Source organism: Columba livia, chromosome 3 (assembly GCF_036013475.1).
Source record: "Columba livia isolate bColLiv1 breed racing homer chromosome 3, bColLiv1.pat.W.v2, whole genome shotgun sequence".
Lineage (NCBI taxonomy): Eukaryota > Metazoa > Chordata > Aves > Columbiformes > Columbidae > Columba > Columba livia.
In genome coordinates, this window is record NC_088604.1 from 103,021,097 (window position 1) to 103,037,012 (window position 15,916).

At 45.9% G+C, this 15,916-nt stretch overlaps 2 protein-coding genes across 18 annotated transcripts in view; one reads left to right on the forward strand and one right to left on the reverse strand.

Moving 5' to 3' along the window:
* COQ8A (coenzyme Q8A) overlaps window positions 1-6,418 on the forward strand; it is a 47,565-nt gene extending 41,147 nt beyond the window's left edge. For all 3 annotated transcript variants that reach the window (XM_065058639.1, XM_065058640.1, XM_065058641.1), the window contains exons 10-15: window positions 322-415; window positions 651-792; window positions 2,695-2,802; window positions 3,574-3,639; window positions 4,447-4,533; window positions 5,014-6,418. In XM_065058639.1, coding sequence (XP_064914711.1) covers window positions 322-415; window positions 651-792; window positions 2,695-2,802; window positions 3,574-3,639; window positions 4,447-4,533; window positions 5,014-5,307 — 791 coding nt within the window. In that variant the 3' untranslated portion in view covers window positions 5,308-6,418. The remainder of the gene's footprint in view (window positions 1-321; window positions 416-650; window positions 793-2,694; window positions 2,803-3,573; window positions 3,640-4,446; window positions 4,534-5,013) is intronic.
* Window positions 6,419-8,925: 2,507 nt separating this feature from the next.
* CDC42BPA (CDC42 binding protein kinase alpha) overlaps window positions 8,926-15,916 on the reverse strand; it is a 193,384-nt gene continuing 186,393 nt past the window's right edge. For all 15 annotated transcript variants that reach the window (XM_065058633.1, XM_065058622.1, XM_065058629.1 and 12 more), the window contains 2 exons: window positions 15,058-15,215; window positions 8,926-13,855 (listed from right to left, as the gene is read on the reverse strand). In XM_065058633.1, the coding sequence (XP_064914705.1) occupies window positions 13,724-13,855; window positions 15,058-15,215 (290 nt within the window). In that variant the 3' untranslated portion in view covers window positions 8,926-13,723. The remainder of the gene's footprint in view (window positions 13,856-15,057; window positions 15,216-15,916) is intronic.

The following is a 15,916-nucleotide window of genomic DNA, read 5'->3' on the forward strand; positions in this document are numbered from 1 at the left end:
TTCCATTCCTTGGTGTGTGTTTCTGCTCAGGAATGGACAGCTTGGGCTGTGGAGTGGGAGCCAGGGGAGGATGGAGCTCTGCTGTGCAAGAACAGTGTGGATGTGCCTTGCTTTAGGAGCAGCTGTGTAGCCTTGACCCAGGATTGCCTGCAGAACCTGTATCTAGTTGGAAATATGCCTTGGCTCTCTGGGGCCTCTTGTACTTATTCTTCAGGTCAGAACTGGCTGGGCAGCAGGTTGCTCCTCAGCTGCAACTCTGGAAAGCTTAGCCTTAGGGGATCCTTTTTTGCTAAGCCTACCCTCTTCTCTGCTGTTTTTCAGGTTTGTTCCCTGAGCATTTGATTGAAGTCCTGAGCAGAGAGCTGGCCCTGGAGTGTGACTATGAGAGAGAAGCTGCCTGTGCAAAGAAATTCCAGTATGTTCATGCCATTGCCTTCAACCCTTCCTGTCTGCGTGTGTGTATGAAACACAGGAGAGGTTGCTTAACTTCAGGGACAGTGGGGAGATGAAAGCCATGCCCTGGGATGTAGCACAGGGAAAGGATTGGTGTTTGTGGCCTGAGCTGTCCCCTAGAATTACCACTTTGTTGGGGAGAGGCCTGGCTGCTTTCAGTGTTGGTAACCTTTTCCTCTCCTTTCTGTATCCCCCAGGGAGCTGCTGAAAGACCACCCTTTCTTTTACATCCCGAGAGTAGTGGATGAGCTGTGCAGCAAGCACGTCCTGACCACAGAGCTGGTGTCTGGCTTCCCCTTGGATCAAGGTGTAGGGCTGAGCCAGGAGATTCGAAATGAGGTACTGTGGGGTGTTTTGTCTTCTCCCCTCACCAGAGCATCCTGCTTGGCCTGCTTGGGGACTGCTGGGCCAGGGAGTGCTTTGTGGAATGGCATACTCAAGCAGTGCAAAGCAGGGCTGGAGCTGGAGACTGTCTGGAGCTTGTCAGAAGATTTCTGCCTAGGGAATTTGGCAGTGAGGTTGGAGTCTTCTCAGGCTGGTCTAGGACATGCAGGTGCCAGCATTCAGCAGGGAGGGGTTGGAGGGGTGAATGGCAAGGGTGAAGGGCAGGTAGCCTTGCTGCATATTTCCCAGATGCCCTGTTTCTCTCTCAGATGACCTTGAGATTGGGAGGGATTGTCAGCTAGGGAAAAGGGGTCTTGTTTTGCAATTGCTCCTTTGGGCAGGAGTGCAGAAGCATCTGCCTTTGTGCAAGGATGTGGACTTTGTTTCCTGTGGGACTGACCTGTGCTGCACAGGGCTGCTGGAAAAGTACCTCTTGGTTAAAAGGAGGGGGGATGTGGTGATGGGTGGGCGTTGATGCTGAATATAGCAAGGGATTGGAGTGCTGTGGTGGGACAAGCAGCTGTTCTAGCAGCAGAAATAACTGTCCCGGTATTTGGATTTTTTGTTGTTGTTGTTTTTGTCTTGGTGTGAGCTGTCAGCTGGTCACTGGAGAAGAGGGCAGAGTTACGTTCCTCTAGATAAACAGATCTTGGTGTCATACTGGACACAAAGCTATGGCAGAGCTGGCTGCCTGTGACCCCCGAGCTGTCAGTTCGTAGGACGTGTCCCCTCTGAGCTGCTGCATCACCAGGGCTGCTTTCAAAAGGCTGTGAGGTGGGGTGTTGCTGCAGGAGCGGCCTGTCTTTCCTGTTAGTGACTGGCCTGGCTGACCCATAGCCTTCTGCTCCAAACGGCAGTGTCCTCTAGTAGGGTCTGGGGGTCTGGCTTGCATTTGGTGATCTCTTCCCTCCCTCTTAGATATGTTTCATTCAGCTTTGCAGAAATTGAAGAGAGGCAGAATGAGGCTGGCGTTTCTTCTGCTGAACAGGTTCCAGCTTAAATATCCTCACAAAAAAGCTCTGCTGTTGTATGTAATTCAGCAGGGGGTTCTTCTGGGACTGCTACTCTTCCTTCCCCGTGCCTGGCAGTCCCCAGGTGTTGCTCTGCTGCTCCTCCCTCAGGCTGGGTCAGTGCTGAGTCCAGCAGAAGACTTGGCTGAGGAGTACACAGTGGGTGTTTGTATCTAGTGAAGCCCCCTTTCAATAATAGTCTGGACCAAGTTCTGTAGGTCGTTGGGCAGCTTTACAGGAAGAGACTCTCCTCTTTAGCTGCTTTAGTCTTTCAACTTAAAATGCCATGGAACTGCATCTCATTTCTCTTGAGCTGCCTTGGCTTCATCTGGCCTGGGTCCTGCAGGACTTTCCACCAGGGTAGGCTGTAATTCTCTACTGGCCTCTCCCACCTCTGCTTTTGGATCCCTCCTGGCACTGTGAGGATGTTCCTTTGCTTTCAAAGCAACAACCAAGTGGGTAGTCAAAGCTGGGCAGGTGAAAGGCAGGACCGGGACACAGATAACACATGTGGTGGGATGACCTCTGGAACCTGCTGTTCTCAGCTGCCACGTACAGGGCAGCCTCCTCTCTGGAGGCACATCCAGGAGCTGATATCAACTACAGCTCAGGCTGATGTCCAGCTTGCATGGCATCTGTGCTGTCTGCGAAGGATGTCCCGTGGCAGGTGTGGGCTGGGAGTTGCTGAGAAGCGCTCTCATCTCTGCAGGAGTTTTGCAGGATGGAGCATATAGTTCCTGCTAGTGTGGTGATGTGTTCCCTGTTTGCTAATGCCTACTGTAAATGGTGTATATGAGTAGGGCTTGCTGCCCTCCTGACTTGCTGCTTTCTCTCCTTGCTTTTCAAGATCTGTCACAACATCCTGGTCCTGTGTCTGCGGGAGCTGTTTGAGTTCAGGTACATGCAGACTGACCCAAACTGGTCAAACTTCTTCTATGACCCACAGTTGCACAAGGTAAGCCCAAGAGCTGCTATTCTGCCTGTACAAGAGCTGGTTTTCACCAGCTTTTGATTATCCCCCAGCTCCCAGAATTTAACGAGCCCTTAATGAGATTCTCTCAGATTTGTCCTTGAGCCTTGGGGAGATAGGACAGTGAAGCCTGTCCCTTTGCCACTTGTCTTCACTTGGTCTTGGTAGAAGGCAGGGCTTCTGTAAGTCTGGCTGGCTGCCTGTGTTTGGCCTTAGATCCAGGCACAGCTACTGCTGTTGCCTCAGGGTCTGTTTTGCAGCTGATCAGTGGGAAGCTGCAGCTGGCAGTGCTCTACCAGGGCACACCTGAGCCAAGGACTCTTTTGCTGAATGCTCTTGCGTTGAGCATTGCTGTAGATAAGGGTGCCTGGGGAAGCAATTGCAGATGTCCTGTTTGTTGGTTTGGCTGTTTGCTTGTGCCCTGCAGGTCACATGCAATTGCTTGTTCATCCCTGAGGTCTATGCTGGAAAGTGTTGGGAAAAGGTTTGGAACTGCTCTGTCCCCAGGTGGAAATCCTGAGCAGGGTTACCAGCTGAGCAGATGTGACAATGTTAGCACAGGCCATAGCACCTCTGCCATGAACTCGTGCAAATGTTTGTGCTGCTGTAAGGAAATAAAGGAGTTGGGGGGAGCGGAGCTGCAGTGCAAAGGCTCTCCAGCCAGCTGGGAGGAATGGAGACATCAGGAGTCATCTTAGGGTCAGGCTCTACTTGAGTGGTTGATGCTGATGTACAAATGGGTTTGTTCATTTCCAGGTGGCCCTGTTGGACTTTGGAGCAACACGAGGGTTTGATGAGAAGTTCACAGATGTCTACATCGAGGTGAGGATTTGCATTGTGCCCTAGAGTGCTGCACTGGGGGGTCTTAAAATATTTGCAAAATTCTGCTTATCTCATAGCTGTATCACTTTGTGCTTGAACCCACTCTGTGTGTGGAGAGAAGCAGGGCAGGAGGCAAGAGAGGTCTCTGTTCCTGTTTCATCCTTACCACAGCTTTCTGCGTGTCTGCTGCAAGCTGCTGGCCGTCTGAGTTCAGATGTTTAAATTGCATGACAAATGTGGAGAGCTGTCCTGTTGCTTACTGGGAGACTCAGGCAGCAGAGCATATCAGAGCGCTTGGAATTCAGTGTTGGTTTTGTTTGTTTGTTTTTTTCTCAGTGAGGGTACACAGGAATTGCTTGTCCTGTCCACCATCTCTTCCTGTGATTACTAGCTTGCTTTATGGGCTTATAAACTTATGTGAAGTCATATACACTGCCTTTGTGATCACCATGTTCTGCACTTGATAAATCAACGTGCAGGGGCCAGGAGACATCACTTCAAGCTTTTCACAGTTGGCTCCACTGTTTTGCTGGGGGAAGGGCTGATTGATTAGTGTAACTTCTTTTATGTCCCTTACATTGTCTGGGCTATACGTAGCCATACTGGGAAGAGCTTTGGAGAATCACCAGCTGTATGTTTTTGCCAGTAGCTCTTAAACTGGCCGATGTGCAGAGGGCACTGAAGCTGAGGGCAGAGGGAATGAAGCGAGCAGGCAGCACGTGCAGCCTGTAGCCCACGTAGTAGTCTTGTGCTCAACACCTTTTCCAGTCATCCCCTCGCTCTCCTGAAAGTGTTCTTCCTGTTCAGGTAATCAAGGCAGCTGCTGACATGGACAGAGAGAGAGTACTGAAGAAGTCCATTGAAATGAAATTCCTCACTGGCTATGAAGTCAAGGTATGGAGCAGAGGGTCTGCCTTTCCAGTGGCTAGTGATAAGTTTGTTGTGGGTCTGTGGACTTGCCCAGATGTCTTGATGTGGTAAAAGCCAATGTTGGTCTGAAAGCCCTGTTGATAAAGGATGAGGGCAAAAAAAGGTTTGGCTTTTGTTCTGTTATCTCCCTTTCGGGAGCAGGAGCAGTACTGATGATACAGCTACCCCCAAAACCACCGTCCCTCCTTCTCCCCCAGCAAGACCCAGCAGGTGGTCATAACTGCTGAAATGTTGTGACTGGGTGGATGGTCTTCTGGAAGGTTGAATTTCTTGAAACTGTACTGACCAAATGTCCATCAGTCTGTTGGGGGCTGGAGGTTACCTTTGTGGGTATGGTTGGGTATTTCTCCTGAGCTGCTGCTGTTAGCGTTAGTATTTCTCCTTTTCCTCCCCGGTGGTTAAAATGGCCAGTGATGTTATTTATGCCTCTTTCCTTTTGGGCAGGAAATGGAAGATGCCCACTTAAATGCTGTCCTCATCCTGGGAGAGGCTTTTGCATCTGAGGAACCTTTTGATTTCGGCAACCAAAGCACCACTGAAAAGATCCATGGTTTAATCCCAGTCATGCTGAAGCATCGGCTTGTCCCTCCACCAGAGGAGACCTACTCTCTTCATCGGAAGATGGGGGGTTCCTTCCTTATCTGCACCAAACTGAAGGCCAAAATTCCCTGCAAAAACATGTTCCAAGAGGCATATAGCAAATATTGGAGCAGTAGGGGCAAGAAGCCAGAGGATTAGTAAGAATGAACTAACACCTCTTGTTCTGAAGGCGCAGTTCATCTGAGCCTTGCAGAGAGCGTTGTAGCCTCCCATGCGTTGCACCCCAGCTCTCCATCCTCTTGAGATGCAGCAGCCTGTGCCCTAAGTGTACGTTTCACAAGGACAAAGCTGTTCTTCCATGCTGTGTTTATCCCACGCTGACTGCCGGTACAGTCTGCAGCTTGCAGGAAACTATCTTGACTGCTTCTGTACTGTTCAAGGCTCCAGCCAACTACCTTGAATGCATTTTTCACATTGTGATGGTGGCTGTGTATCAACTGGGTTTATATCAAATAGGGGAAGGAGGAGAAGCTCAGAATTTAATATCAAAACCTGTTTGTAATTCTCCAAAAATTGTTTTTTTAAAACCTGTCTTCTTTGTGCTAAGGTGGAATTCAAGTAGTTTTCATACTGTGAAGTTTAGAACAAAATACTAAAGTGTTCCCTACACAGACACATTCAGCACCTTCCCCCCCATTTTTGTAAGTCAAGTGGTGGCAGTCGAAGAACCCTCCTGGATTTTACTGACACTGGTTAACGCAAGGGGAGCGTGTGTGTACGTAGGGTGAAGTATTATGCTTTCTGCCTCTTTTTGGCTTGCAAGCTAAACATAGGATATATTTTAAAGAAATCTGAGACTTGAGTGCCAATCTGTTTTAAACACACATGTACACTCACCCAGCCCATCTGGGTTCTGGGAGTCAAATATGTAATCAACAGAGCTATATGTGAGCACAAGTAGTGGGATTCTTCACTGTCTGGTAGGTATCAGCTTCCCTGAGGGCGAGTCAGAGAAGCTGCAACTCTGACACCAATTGCTTGCTGGACTCCTAACCAAGAACCGAGTCTGTCTGTCTGCGCTCCCTTCTCCTGTAATGCAGAACTTACGGCAAGGCAGACAAACATGTTATCGCCTCTCATGAGCATTTCCAGCTTTTGCTGAAATGTCACACATTTAAAACCAGATGCACAGTTTTAAACTATTGGAGTCAAGGTAGGAAATTTACTTACTTAGATATTTTTTTTTTTTGTACAAGTCTGTACCTGTTCGACTTCCTGATTTCAATAAAAAAGTGCTTGTGCGGTGGGCCTTCTGCCTGCGTTTTTTTCATCTTCTGGTGCAGTAATGAATAGCCAAGTGAACTATGTCCTGTTCCATGGGATAAACAGGAGCTGAGGAGAAGCAGCAGTTTCCAAGTCTCTTCTTGTTGCAGTTGTTTGCTCAAAGAATTGCTACCACCCTTCAAAGCCATCTCTTTGTGGCCTGTTTCTTCCTTCAGCTTTCCTTTGCAGCTCTGTCACCAGTGCTAACAGCGATGGTGACAGTTTTACCAGGAGCCAGAGGGACATCAGCCTGAACATCTGTCTGGCCATGAAAATCCCCATTTTTTTCCTTGTCTTCCTTGGTTTTACTGACTCTGGACACAGGTCTTTTTGCCTTTCCTCCACTTGTGAAGGAGGGGCTGTTGGAGTTGATGCTTCCATGGTGCTCATAAGGCAGATGTCCATATTGGGCAGGTGCCAGATATTCAGCAGCAGGCTCGGTTGGTCCTACTTAGTTAACACAGCCCAGGAATACAGAGGTTTTATGCTCTTAAGCTGCAGTACATAAGAAATCTGGACTGCTGACACTTCCAGAGGTAAAGAACAGGTAAGTGAATAAATGGTCTCTCTCAGGAGGGACCTTTGTCAAATAGGACAAAGGATTATTTTATTACCTTTCTTCCAAGATCATAAACATATAAGCTGCTTCCTTTAAGACTCAGTTGAGAAATATCCAGTATGGTTTAGTTAAACTGAAAGTACTCATCTGGTTATTCATTTGACAAGAGTGAACTCTGCTGTGCAGTGAATAATTGTTTTGCATTAAGCTGTTTTGTACACTCAGAGTAAGGTCCCTTGTTTTGTGGAATGGAAATCTGATAGATGTTTAGTGCTTTCCTTCTTTGGATTTAGACCTTGCAACTGTAAAAACAAGAATTGTTTGAGATGTTAAATGCTTATGTTAAAATCCAAAGTATAAAAAGCTGACAAGGGAATTGGATTGTGATGTGAGCTTCAGAGCAAAACTTCTGAAACTGAAGATTCAGACCTAGTGTGTTCAGAGAACTTGCAAAGTAACTCAAAAGAGCACAACTAGGTGACAGTGGTATGTGCTTGTTCTTGTGACCACAGATCTTTTGTATAATGCTGCTGGGGCATCGGGGTTCAGCTTGGCAAATGTCTCCCTTCCTTTGAAAGAGACTGTACTATTATTAAAGAGTAACATCAAGCTGAACAATGGGAGTTGTTTTACCTTTACCTAAAGGGTAGCAACTTGCACAAGAGAAGATGTTCCTTTTTTAGGAGAGCTGCTTACAGCACTTGGTCCTTAATTCTCCTGGCCTTTTGTGTATGTTCTAAAAGCTGTGCCAGCTGGTGCATGTGCTTGAGCTACACATGGAGGGTGAGGATATTTAACTGCTGCAGCAAGCTTCTAAGTCTCAGAAAAATCCTCTTGCAGAATATGGTTCAGTGTTCCCTGAGGCAAGCTGGAGGCTCAATCTGCTTCTCTGAAGATGGGGATTTTCCATTCTAAAGAATCAAGATTCAGCCTAAATCATCATGAACATCAGCAGTGATATTCATATCTTCTTTCTTCAGGTAACCTACTTGCTGCATCAAAACACAAAACTAATCATAGAATGCTAGGGATTGGAAGGGACTGTTGCTGAGGAGCTGAACAGAAAGCTGCTTTTCTAATGTCCAAATCCCTTGGCAATAGAAGGCCCATTTCCCAAGACCTTCACAGCTGTGGTAGTGCAGCAGGAACTGGGGGAAATCAAAAATACACAAGTCTGAGCACAGGAAACAGCTGGGATGAGCTCCACATAAGCTGAAAGAGGGGGCTGAGACAGTAGTAATTTTGACTGAAAGAGAGGGACAGGATCAGACATTGCTGTGGCCATGTAAGAAGTGCTCCTCCAGGGTATTGCTGGTGGTCTTTGCTGTTACAGATCCCGTGTCTCCTGTTACCAGAGACCTGCACTCCTGCTGCGGGCGGCTGTCAGAAGCAGATACTCGAAGCCGGGCCTCCACCAACAGACTCTGGTGCACAGAAAATCCAGACTGGCTTGTGAGGAGCTGCTGGAAGACGTGAAAGGGTGGGAGCACATGTAAAACCTCACAGGCATTTCACGATGCACTTACATCAATTTGATGGTGGCTCAGCAATAAGTCAGAGTCCAGTCTCTAGGGCAGCTGAAACCTTTGATGTGTAACTAAATGAAGGAGGAACATCAAAACAATGACTACAAATATTGACACAGGACAGATGACCTAAGAAAAAGGTTAAGAAAACTCTAGTTGATGAAGTTCAATATACTAAAGTATAAGGTACCTTGACTTCAAATTTTCAAGAAGGCTCTGGTACTTTTTTTTCTCAAAGCTGTTAGAGCTATGTTGATTTTCTCATATATCCCTTTTCTTCCCACTTTGCACTGGTGCAGATGTGTTACAACATGCTGGTTTTATCTTCAAGAACACCATTTTTCCCCCTTTTGTTTCTTTCTCAAAGCTTAACATGGGGAGGTAGAAAAAAAAGACAAAACATCTGCATTTCTAACAGTTCCCTGTTTTATTGCAGTACATCAAAGTAGGTTAATATTAAGTGTGTTACCAACATAAAATATTGGTGGTAAGTCATTTTTACATTGTTGACTTTTCCACCTTAAATATTTCTGTGCAAAAGAATCTACATCATTGTTCTGTAGCAGAGAATCTCTTACAATGTCCCCTACAACACTGAGGCCATCAAACAAAAGTGAGAAGAGGCAAAAAGCAGAATCTTTCCCCCACACGCACACTTGTCAGCTTTTATACTCTAAAACAAAAAAAAAGTGATTACATCTATGCCATGCAAAACTGTACAATAATATTACAATGAAAAACCTAAAAAACGTATTTTAAAAATAAATGATATGAAACTGTCATACATAAAAAGGCAGGTATAATTGTTCTGAAATACCAACACTGGTTGGTTTGTAGATTTCTTCCCTGTGGATGAGACTTTCTTAAATGCGGAATGAAAAGAGGTTGTACTGAGCTGCAGCTGGAATGAAAGACAAAGTGGAGTTGGAATTCAGGCTGGGAAGCCTGCAGCAGAGCGGTTTGGGGGGGTTGTGTATCAAATACAGTGTGAACACACAGCCCACGCAAGGGTGCAGTTTGTGTTAGTGCAGAAGGTTGTCCCACTTAAACCATGGAACTGACTCCTATTACCAAAAAAAACCCAACACAGCAGAAGCTACTCTGTGCCACTTCGATTCTCAGACTAAGGCTGAGGAGGTGTGGGGACTTACTTCCACTGCAAGAAATTTTACCCTTAATGAAGTCATTTAAAACTAAACAGCTTGCGTAAAATGGAAAACACACCCTTCCTCCACCCAAGAGCATATTTGTCCTGTCCTTCAGGGTCTGGCCATGCAAGACAATACGGTGCCAGAATCTGTTTCTGTGTTAATATTCCAACTGTTTTGTTTTGAAAGGCTGATACTGTGTGAACCACTTAGGCGCAGCTTAACTACATTTCTATAAATACTCTATGCGTTTTGGACTTTTTTTTATTATGACAAGACCCTTAGCTTCCCTCTGCCGTATACCTGAGAATAACACACCTGGCTTGTAATTTTAGGAGAATAAAAAAGATAACATTCCTGACTCAGTTTTGAAACTCGTTAAAATGGGCAAAATGTACATTCATAGCAAGCCACAGCAACTAAGTGAGAGGAAAAAAGCGACTACTTCACCACAGCCTCAGGAATGTTGTGTTTTTTTTGAAACCACCAGCTGTCTTCTACAGGTCAAAGGCATCAGAGAAGAGAGTGCTATAACCCTGCTTTGGGGTTATGAAATGTGGAAGGAAGCCACATACCCGTGTGCGCACACGTGCAGGGGAAAACTACTTACCAAACCTTATTCATTCTATAACCTGGAATCCTTAGTAGCTGCCTGAATCTGTTCAGATCCTTTGTTGCCATCGAAAGAGAAGCAATAAAAATGCAAAAACCCAACAAGCCATATGATTAAGCAGTGTCAAAAATAACACCTTCAGTCTCAGCCAAAAGGAAAAAATCAGCTAGATAGATACAGACTGTGTACAGAGAACAGATGCTACGGTCAGAAACACAGTGGGAGATTTGAAGCTCCCTGAACAAAACGCAGCCCTCTCGCTCACTGTGGCGTGGAAGCGATGCTGCAGTGCGCAGCAGCAAACATCAAACCCTAAGAGACAGCTGTCTGAGAGATACCAGTCAAGAGTCTTACAGTTCAAATGACCAAGTTACCTTCCCTAGCCCAAGGAGTATTTAAAAAGCTCAGCTATAGTATGCGTTTTTTTCAGTGTTCATACCAACAAAAACAGATGCGTGTGGTTTTAAAATTGCATGTATCATCAAATGGTCCCCAAATATCCCAAATGATTCAAGTCCTATGACAATTTTTCTCTTTTCACATAAGTGATGCGGTCATTTGCTTTTCAACTGAGAGAACAGTTGCTGCTTCTCTTTTGAACATACGCGTATAAAAATGCACAGTACCAAACTAACGATTAAATATAATAATCCTAAAGGAGATTTGCCAAGGCTTAGAAATTGTGGTGTACAAACAATGTAGGCCTGTGGCGCGCTCATCCTCTGGAGCTCAGTTGTGTAACACAGCTGACCTACACTGCCTGAAAATGCCGGGTTCTGATACCAATAGATTGCAGGCACCGTAACAGAGTAAACATGGGGGTTTACTTGACTTAATTGTTCGCTGTGTTGTGATTCTTTGGGTTCTGTTTTCACATAGAGCATTAGCCCCACTGTAAAAAAACTACCAATACGATGCTGTGACCCACTCTCAGGGGACTGTCATGCAGGCTGCTCCAGCTTAAATGACCGCTCTTTAAAGGCCTTCTCTCAACATCAAAACAAGATTAATGTTTAAATACAACACACAGTAAATACAAAACTAGTCTGCAAAGGCTTTGAAAAGTGTGTGGACGTGTTACACCAACAGGAGGGAACTGTGGGGAAAAAGCAGTGGCTATACTTGAGGCGATATGCAGCCTTTATAAAGAAGCAGATGTGAAATTTTAATAATGCCAATAACACCCTGCCTATCTGTCCCTCAGAAAGACTGACAACTATTCTGGTAGGGATCAATTTCAAGTGCTTAGCCCTTTGCAAAAGCTTTTATCATTAAATGCCAGGCTTGCAAAAGTAGTAGCTTCGAAGTGAAAACAACACAACCAGCTTGCTACCCTGAAAAACCCAAACAGGAGAGAGACAGGCTTTTGATATGATGGTTTCTTATATAAAATTCTGGAATTCCTGTCCCAAAATAGCATTGAATGAGCTTAAACTTGGACAAGCCTCTTGATTCAGAGTGAAAATCTTACCTAGGAGACCCAGCATAATTAAGTGGATTAAATGATCTGTGTGCCTCACTCTCTATTTCACATTTAGATCACACCTGGAAATTACTGTACATGGTTTGAACTTACCTATAACTTCCATTAGGGAAGACAGAAACTTGAAAACTCCTAACACCTCTGTGTGGGTGAAACATTATATACTGCTGAGTACTGCAAGAACATGGAATGGTTTAGTAAGAGCCATAACAAGCTTCCAAAACCCACAAAAACCAGTATTCTAAATACAAAAAGCCCTTATGTGTTTGAGTATGGTCATAGTATAAAGCCACCGACAACACTACTGAGAAGAGAGGCTCATTTGAACGCACTCCCAAAGGAAAAGCACATCTGCCTTGCTAACTAAAGAGAAGAAACATCTTCCTCTTACCATCCATTTGTACATCAGTCTCTCAGTTTATTCTGTCGACTGCATGGCCAGCTTCAGCTTTTTAATTACTTTTGCAACCTCAGTGGGCTCTGTCTTCCACTACAATACTTTCTGCCCTCCAACCTGACCTGCTACTGGAACCAAACAGCAGGTGAGCGCATAGAAACAACTGCAAATTGCACAAACCCACAAGCACGGGTCGGGGAGAGAGAGGAAAACCAACCTTGCCAGCACGGCAGTTGTGGGTGACGAGGCATCTTCGACTACCACAGTGTGAACAGTGTGAGGTCAGTCTTCAAGGTTCTTCATTGCTACAGTGACGGCAGAGCCAGCCACAGCGAGCTGCGGGCTAAGGGCACTCATTTGGCCGATGTGTATTAGCAACTAGTATTTGGTAACGACGGTAACAGTTCTCTGGTGAGGGATGGTCAAGGAGATGCGGAAGGCTGCTCAGCCTGGTCAAAGACTGACGCAGGGAAACAGTTTTCCTGCTGAACGCTGCTGCACTGAGCTCCCTTGCTGCCTGAACGACCTCCACTGTGGCACGCCGCGAGGTTCCCCAGCCGCACCGCCGGCGCACGAGAAACCAGCGCAGCCGCCGGGCCGACCGCTGCCTTCGGATTTTGGGGCAAGGGGTTGCTTTCCCATCGTTGTCATTTTTGCAAAGGATGGGGATGAACAGGAAAGTAGGAATTATAGCTTCAGTTATGCTGATGCCAGAAGTAAAGAAATGTTGCGAAAGCACTGCAGGGACCTCTCCCGGCAGCGCAGCGAGCGCTACGCACAAGGAATATTTGTCCTACGAAAGGTTTTAGGCCAGGCCTCCAAGTCTGTATATTACCGAGCATGAAAACAGGGACAACACAAATCTTAAATTAAAGGCTCTCTTAAATAAGCATCCATCTTCTGCTGCATACACAATGCTTTTTTTTTTTCTTTGAATATATACATACGTATTTTACTCTAACATCTGCGTATTTATTTAAACTCTGTACTGTAGTAAAATATGCATCATTTTAATCAATAAGGATTTGCTGGCGACAATCAGATTGACATTCAAACGTGGTGGCTGAAAGCTTTTATGTGCCTCTGACATACTGATCATTCCCCATGCAGGGGAAGGGGTCTCTGTGCTACTTTTGTACAGTACAATGAGCTATTGTATGGAAACAAAATCCCTCTGAATTTTCTCTTGTTGATACTGGTCTGGTCTACTTAAGCTACTTTTTGTGAAGTGGAAGGGGGGTGGGATAAATATGTCTTTAAAAATGAAGCAGCTGTAACCACAAAAATGAAACCAATACTAATACAAATCCACAGCATCTGATATTTACCAACACCCTAAGCTTTGCTCGTTCGCTGCTGTCAGTTCTGGGGAAGGGACAGTGAGGCAACGCCGAACGGTGCTGAAGTCAACCAGCTTTTACCTTCCCCAGTACCCCACTCCCAGATCGCTTTCAGACAGGGAATGGGGTGGGTTAGGATGATGAAGGTGAGAACTGGAGCAAGTGAAGGGGACAGCCATGGGGACAGCAAGCTGCTGTGATGTCAAATCTGAATGCTGAAGCAGTTCATGAGTCCCAACTCACGTGGTCAGAGCTCTCCAGGGAGAGGCTCTTGGTCTTGTGAGGAGAAACCGGACTGGGAGGGCTGCTGAGGTTGGAGCTGTTGGATGCAGTAGAGTGTCTCGGAGAGTCAGAGTCCTGCAGCCCAAAAGACACAGATGAACACCAGTAAGTAAAAGGCCAGGCAAATTTGAGAGCGACTGAGGGTGTCTGAGCAACAGGTGACTGGATTCAAGGGCCTCCATGTATTTTGCTTGTGTCTAAAAATACCGAGGAATTATTTTGCTCAGAATTTCCTGGTCTGAGGAGACCTAAGAGTAAGGGGTCAGATCACTCTGCTGTCAGCAGGCATAGCTGATGCTGACATAAGGACACAGCACCCGTGGGATTCTTGCAGTCTGCATGTTGCCAAGGGCCTCTTGGTCAGCAGGGTGTGCAACTTCAGGTTGTTCGTGAAGTTACAACAGCTCTGGCCTTTTCACAGCTTATGATGTGATCTACTCTTGCACTAAACTGAGAGATGTTTTGGTACAAGCTTCATCACAGCTACCTCTTCTGTGTCACTCTCGGGATATTAATTCAAAGCATCCTATCAAGTTACTCCAGTTGGATTTTCCAGAGCACAGCAGAACGCAACTATGTCTGAGCTTGAGACTGGGTTGACAGTTGCCTTCCAGCTTCAACTGGAAGGATATATTCAGTACTTGTGTGAACTCTTAATTTTTTTCACTTCCTGGTAAGAAAACAGGCTGGGGTAGTTTTGCTGGCCAAGTTCAGATTGAACCCTCCCATGCAAAATATTCTTGGTTGGAGGGACTGGGCAGCACTGGGCAGGATTACAGTCCTATCATAATTATAGTTTTGTTCTGCACAGGGTACAAATTAATAAATCCAGGTTCCGCTCTACATGAAATTATTATATTATAATTCTTCAATTACCTTGTTAACTAGAGGCACCCTGAGTACAAAATGTCTCCTGTGAAATGGTTGCTAAGATAGCCTGAGAATCTTTGCAAATAAAGAGCAGAAGGAAGATCACCACTTCATGCTGTGCACAGGTCACTATCAAGCTGTTACTCTATGGAGCCAGTATTTTTGGGAGCCTCACTACCCACGTAGCTCCAGGTAAGGAACACAGAGAACATCTTCTGCATGTTAAATACCAGGACCAGAGTTAAGATAGTTTGAATAAAGTCTTTTGTCAAGATAGCTTGAAATACAGGAAATCCAAGTCTTAATTGTCAACATCCCTCAAACTTGCAGCCAAACGTGTGACAGAATTTAACTTCCTCATCTTTATCAACAGACTTAGATTTTCCCCCCTTTCTCCTGCCACTCACCTCTCGCTCATAGTCCCTTGTTGGTGCATCGCTGCCTTGGTCCAGGCCACCAGAGGACAAGGAACCATCTGAAGGCGATGCCATAGGCTGACGCTTTGCTCCATAGCTACCTCCTGAGAATTCCCTCCGCAGAGCACTGCCGTTCTGTGCAGACGATCCTAAAACGTGCGCAGGAATTAAACTGTGTTACAGACGCCCGCTCAAGGCACTCGAAAGTTGTTAGCTGCTTCTCTGGGGAGTTCTGCTTTCCTCCAGCATGGCCCAAGATACTCAGCTCATGGCTTGCAGGCTGCCTGGCCTTTTATCTTGTCTGCTGCCAGCTGCAGCTTTCCCTGGGGATCCCTTGGTCCCTCCGTTGGCATGTCAGCATCAGCACGCTTGCAGGTACAGACCCAGCAGACAGACTCTGCAAACAGCGGCCAACGTGCAACAATTGCAACGTGTGCCGCAGCAGGGGAAAAAACCCAGAAAAGCTGGGACACCAGTCTTGCCTCTGTTTTCACATGGTCCACTATCAAATCACTTGCCTGGTCTGAGCACAGGTGACTGTGCTGACTCTCGCACACAAAGGCAACGCTAGGAAAGGTGTTTGCAACACAATGCAACTCTTGCCACCAGCAGCCAGTTTTCTACTGCTTTCTCTTTGCACTAGCAGCAAGAGAGGCATCAAGAGCTCTACACAGCTCAGCAACAAAATTAATACATGGAACTTGTGAACAACTTGCTGCTGATTTAAAACATTTAAGCAGCAGCAAAGCAGTCCCAAGGATAAGAATGTAATTTTAATTCTAACATCAGTCTTAAAAATTTGAGAAATTACAAATGTAGAACTCTCAAAAGTGCTAGCTGCTTATCCATG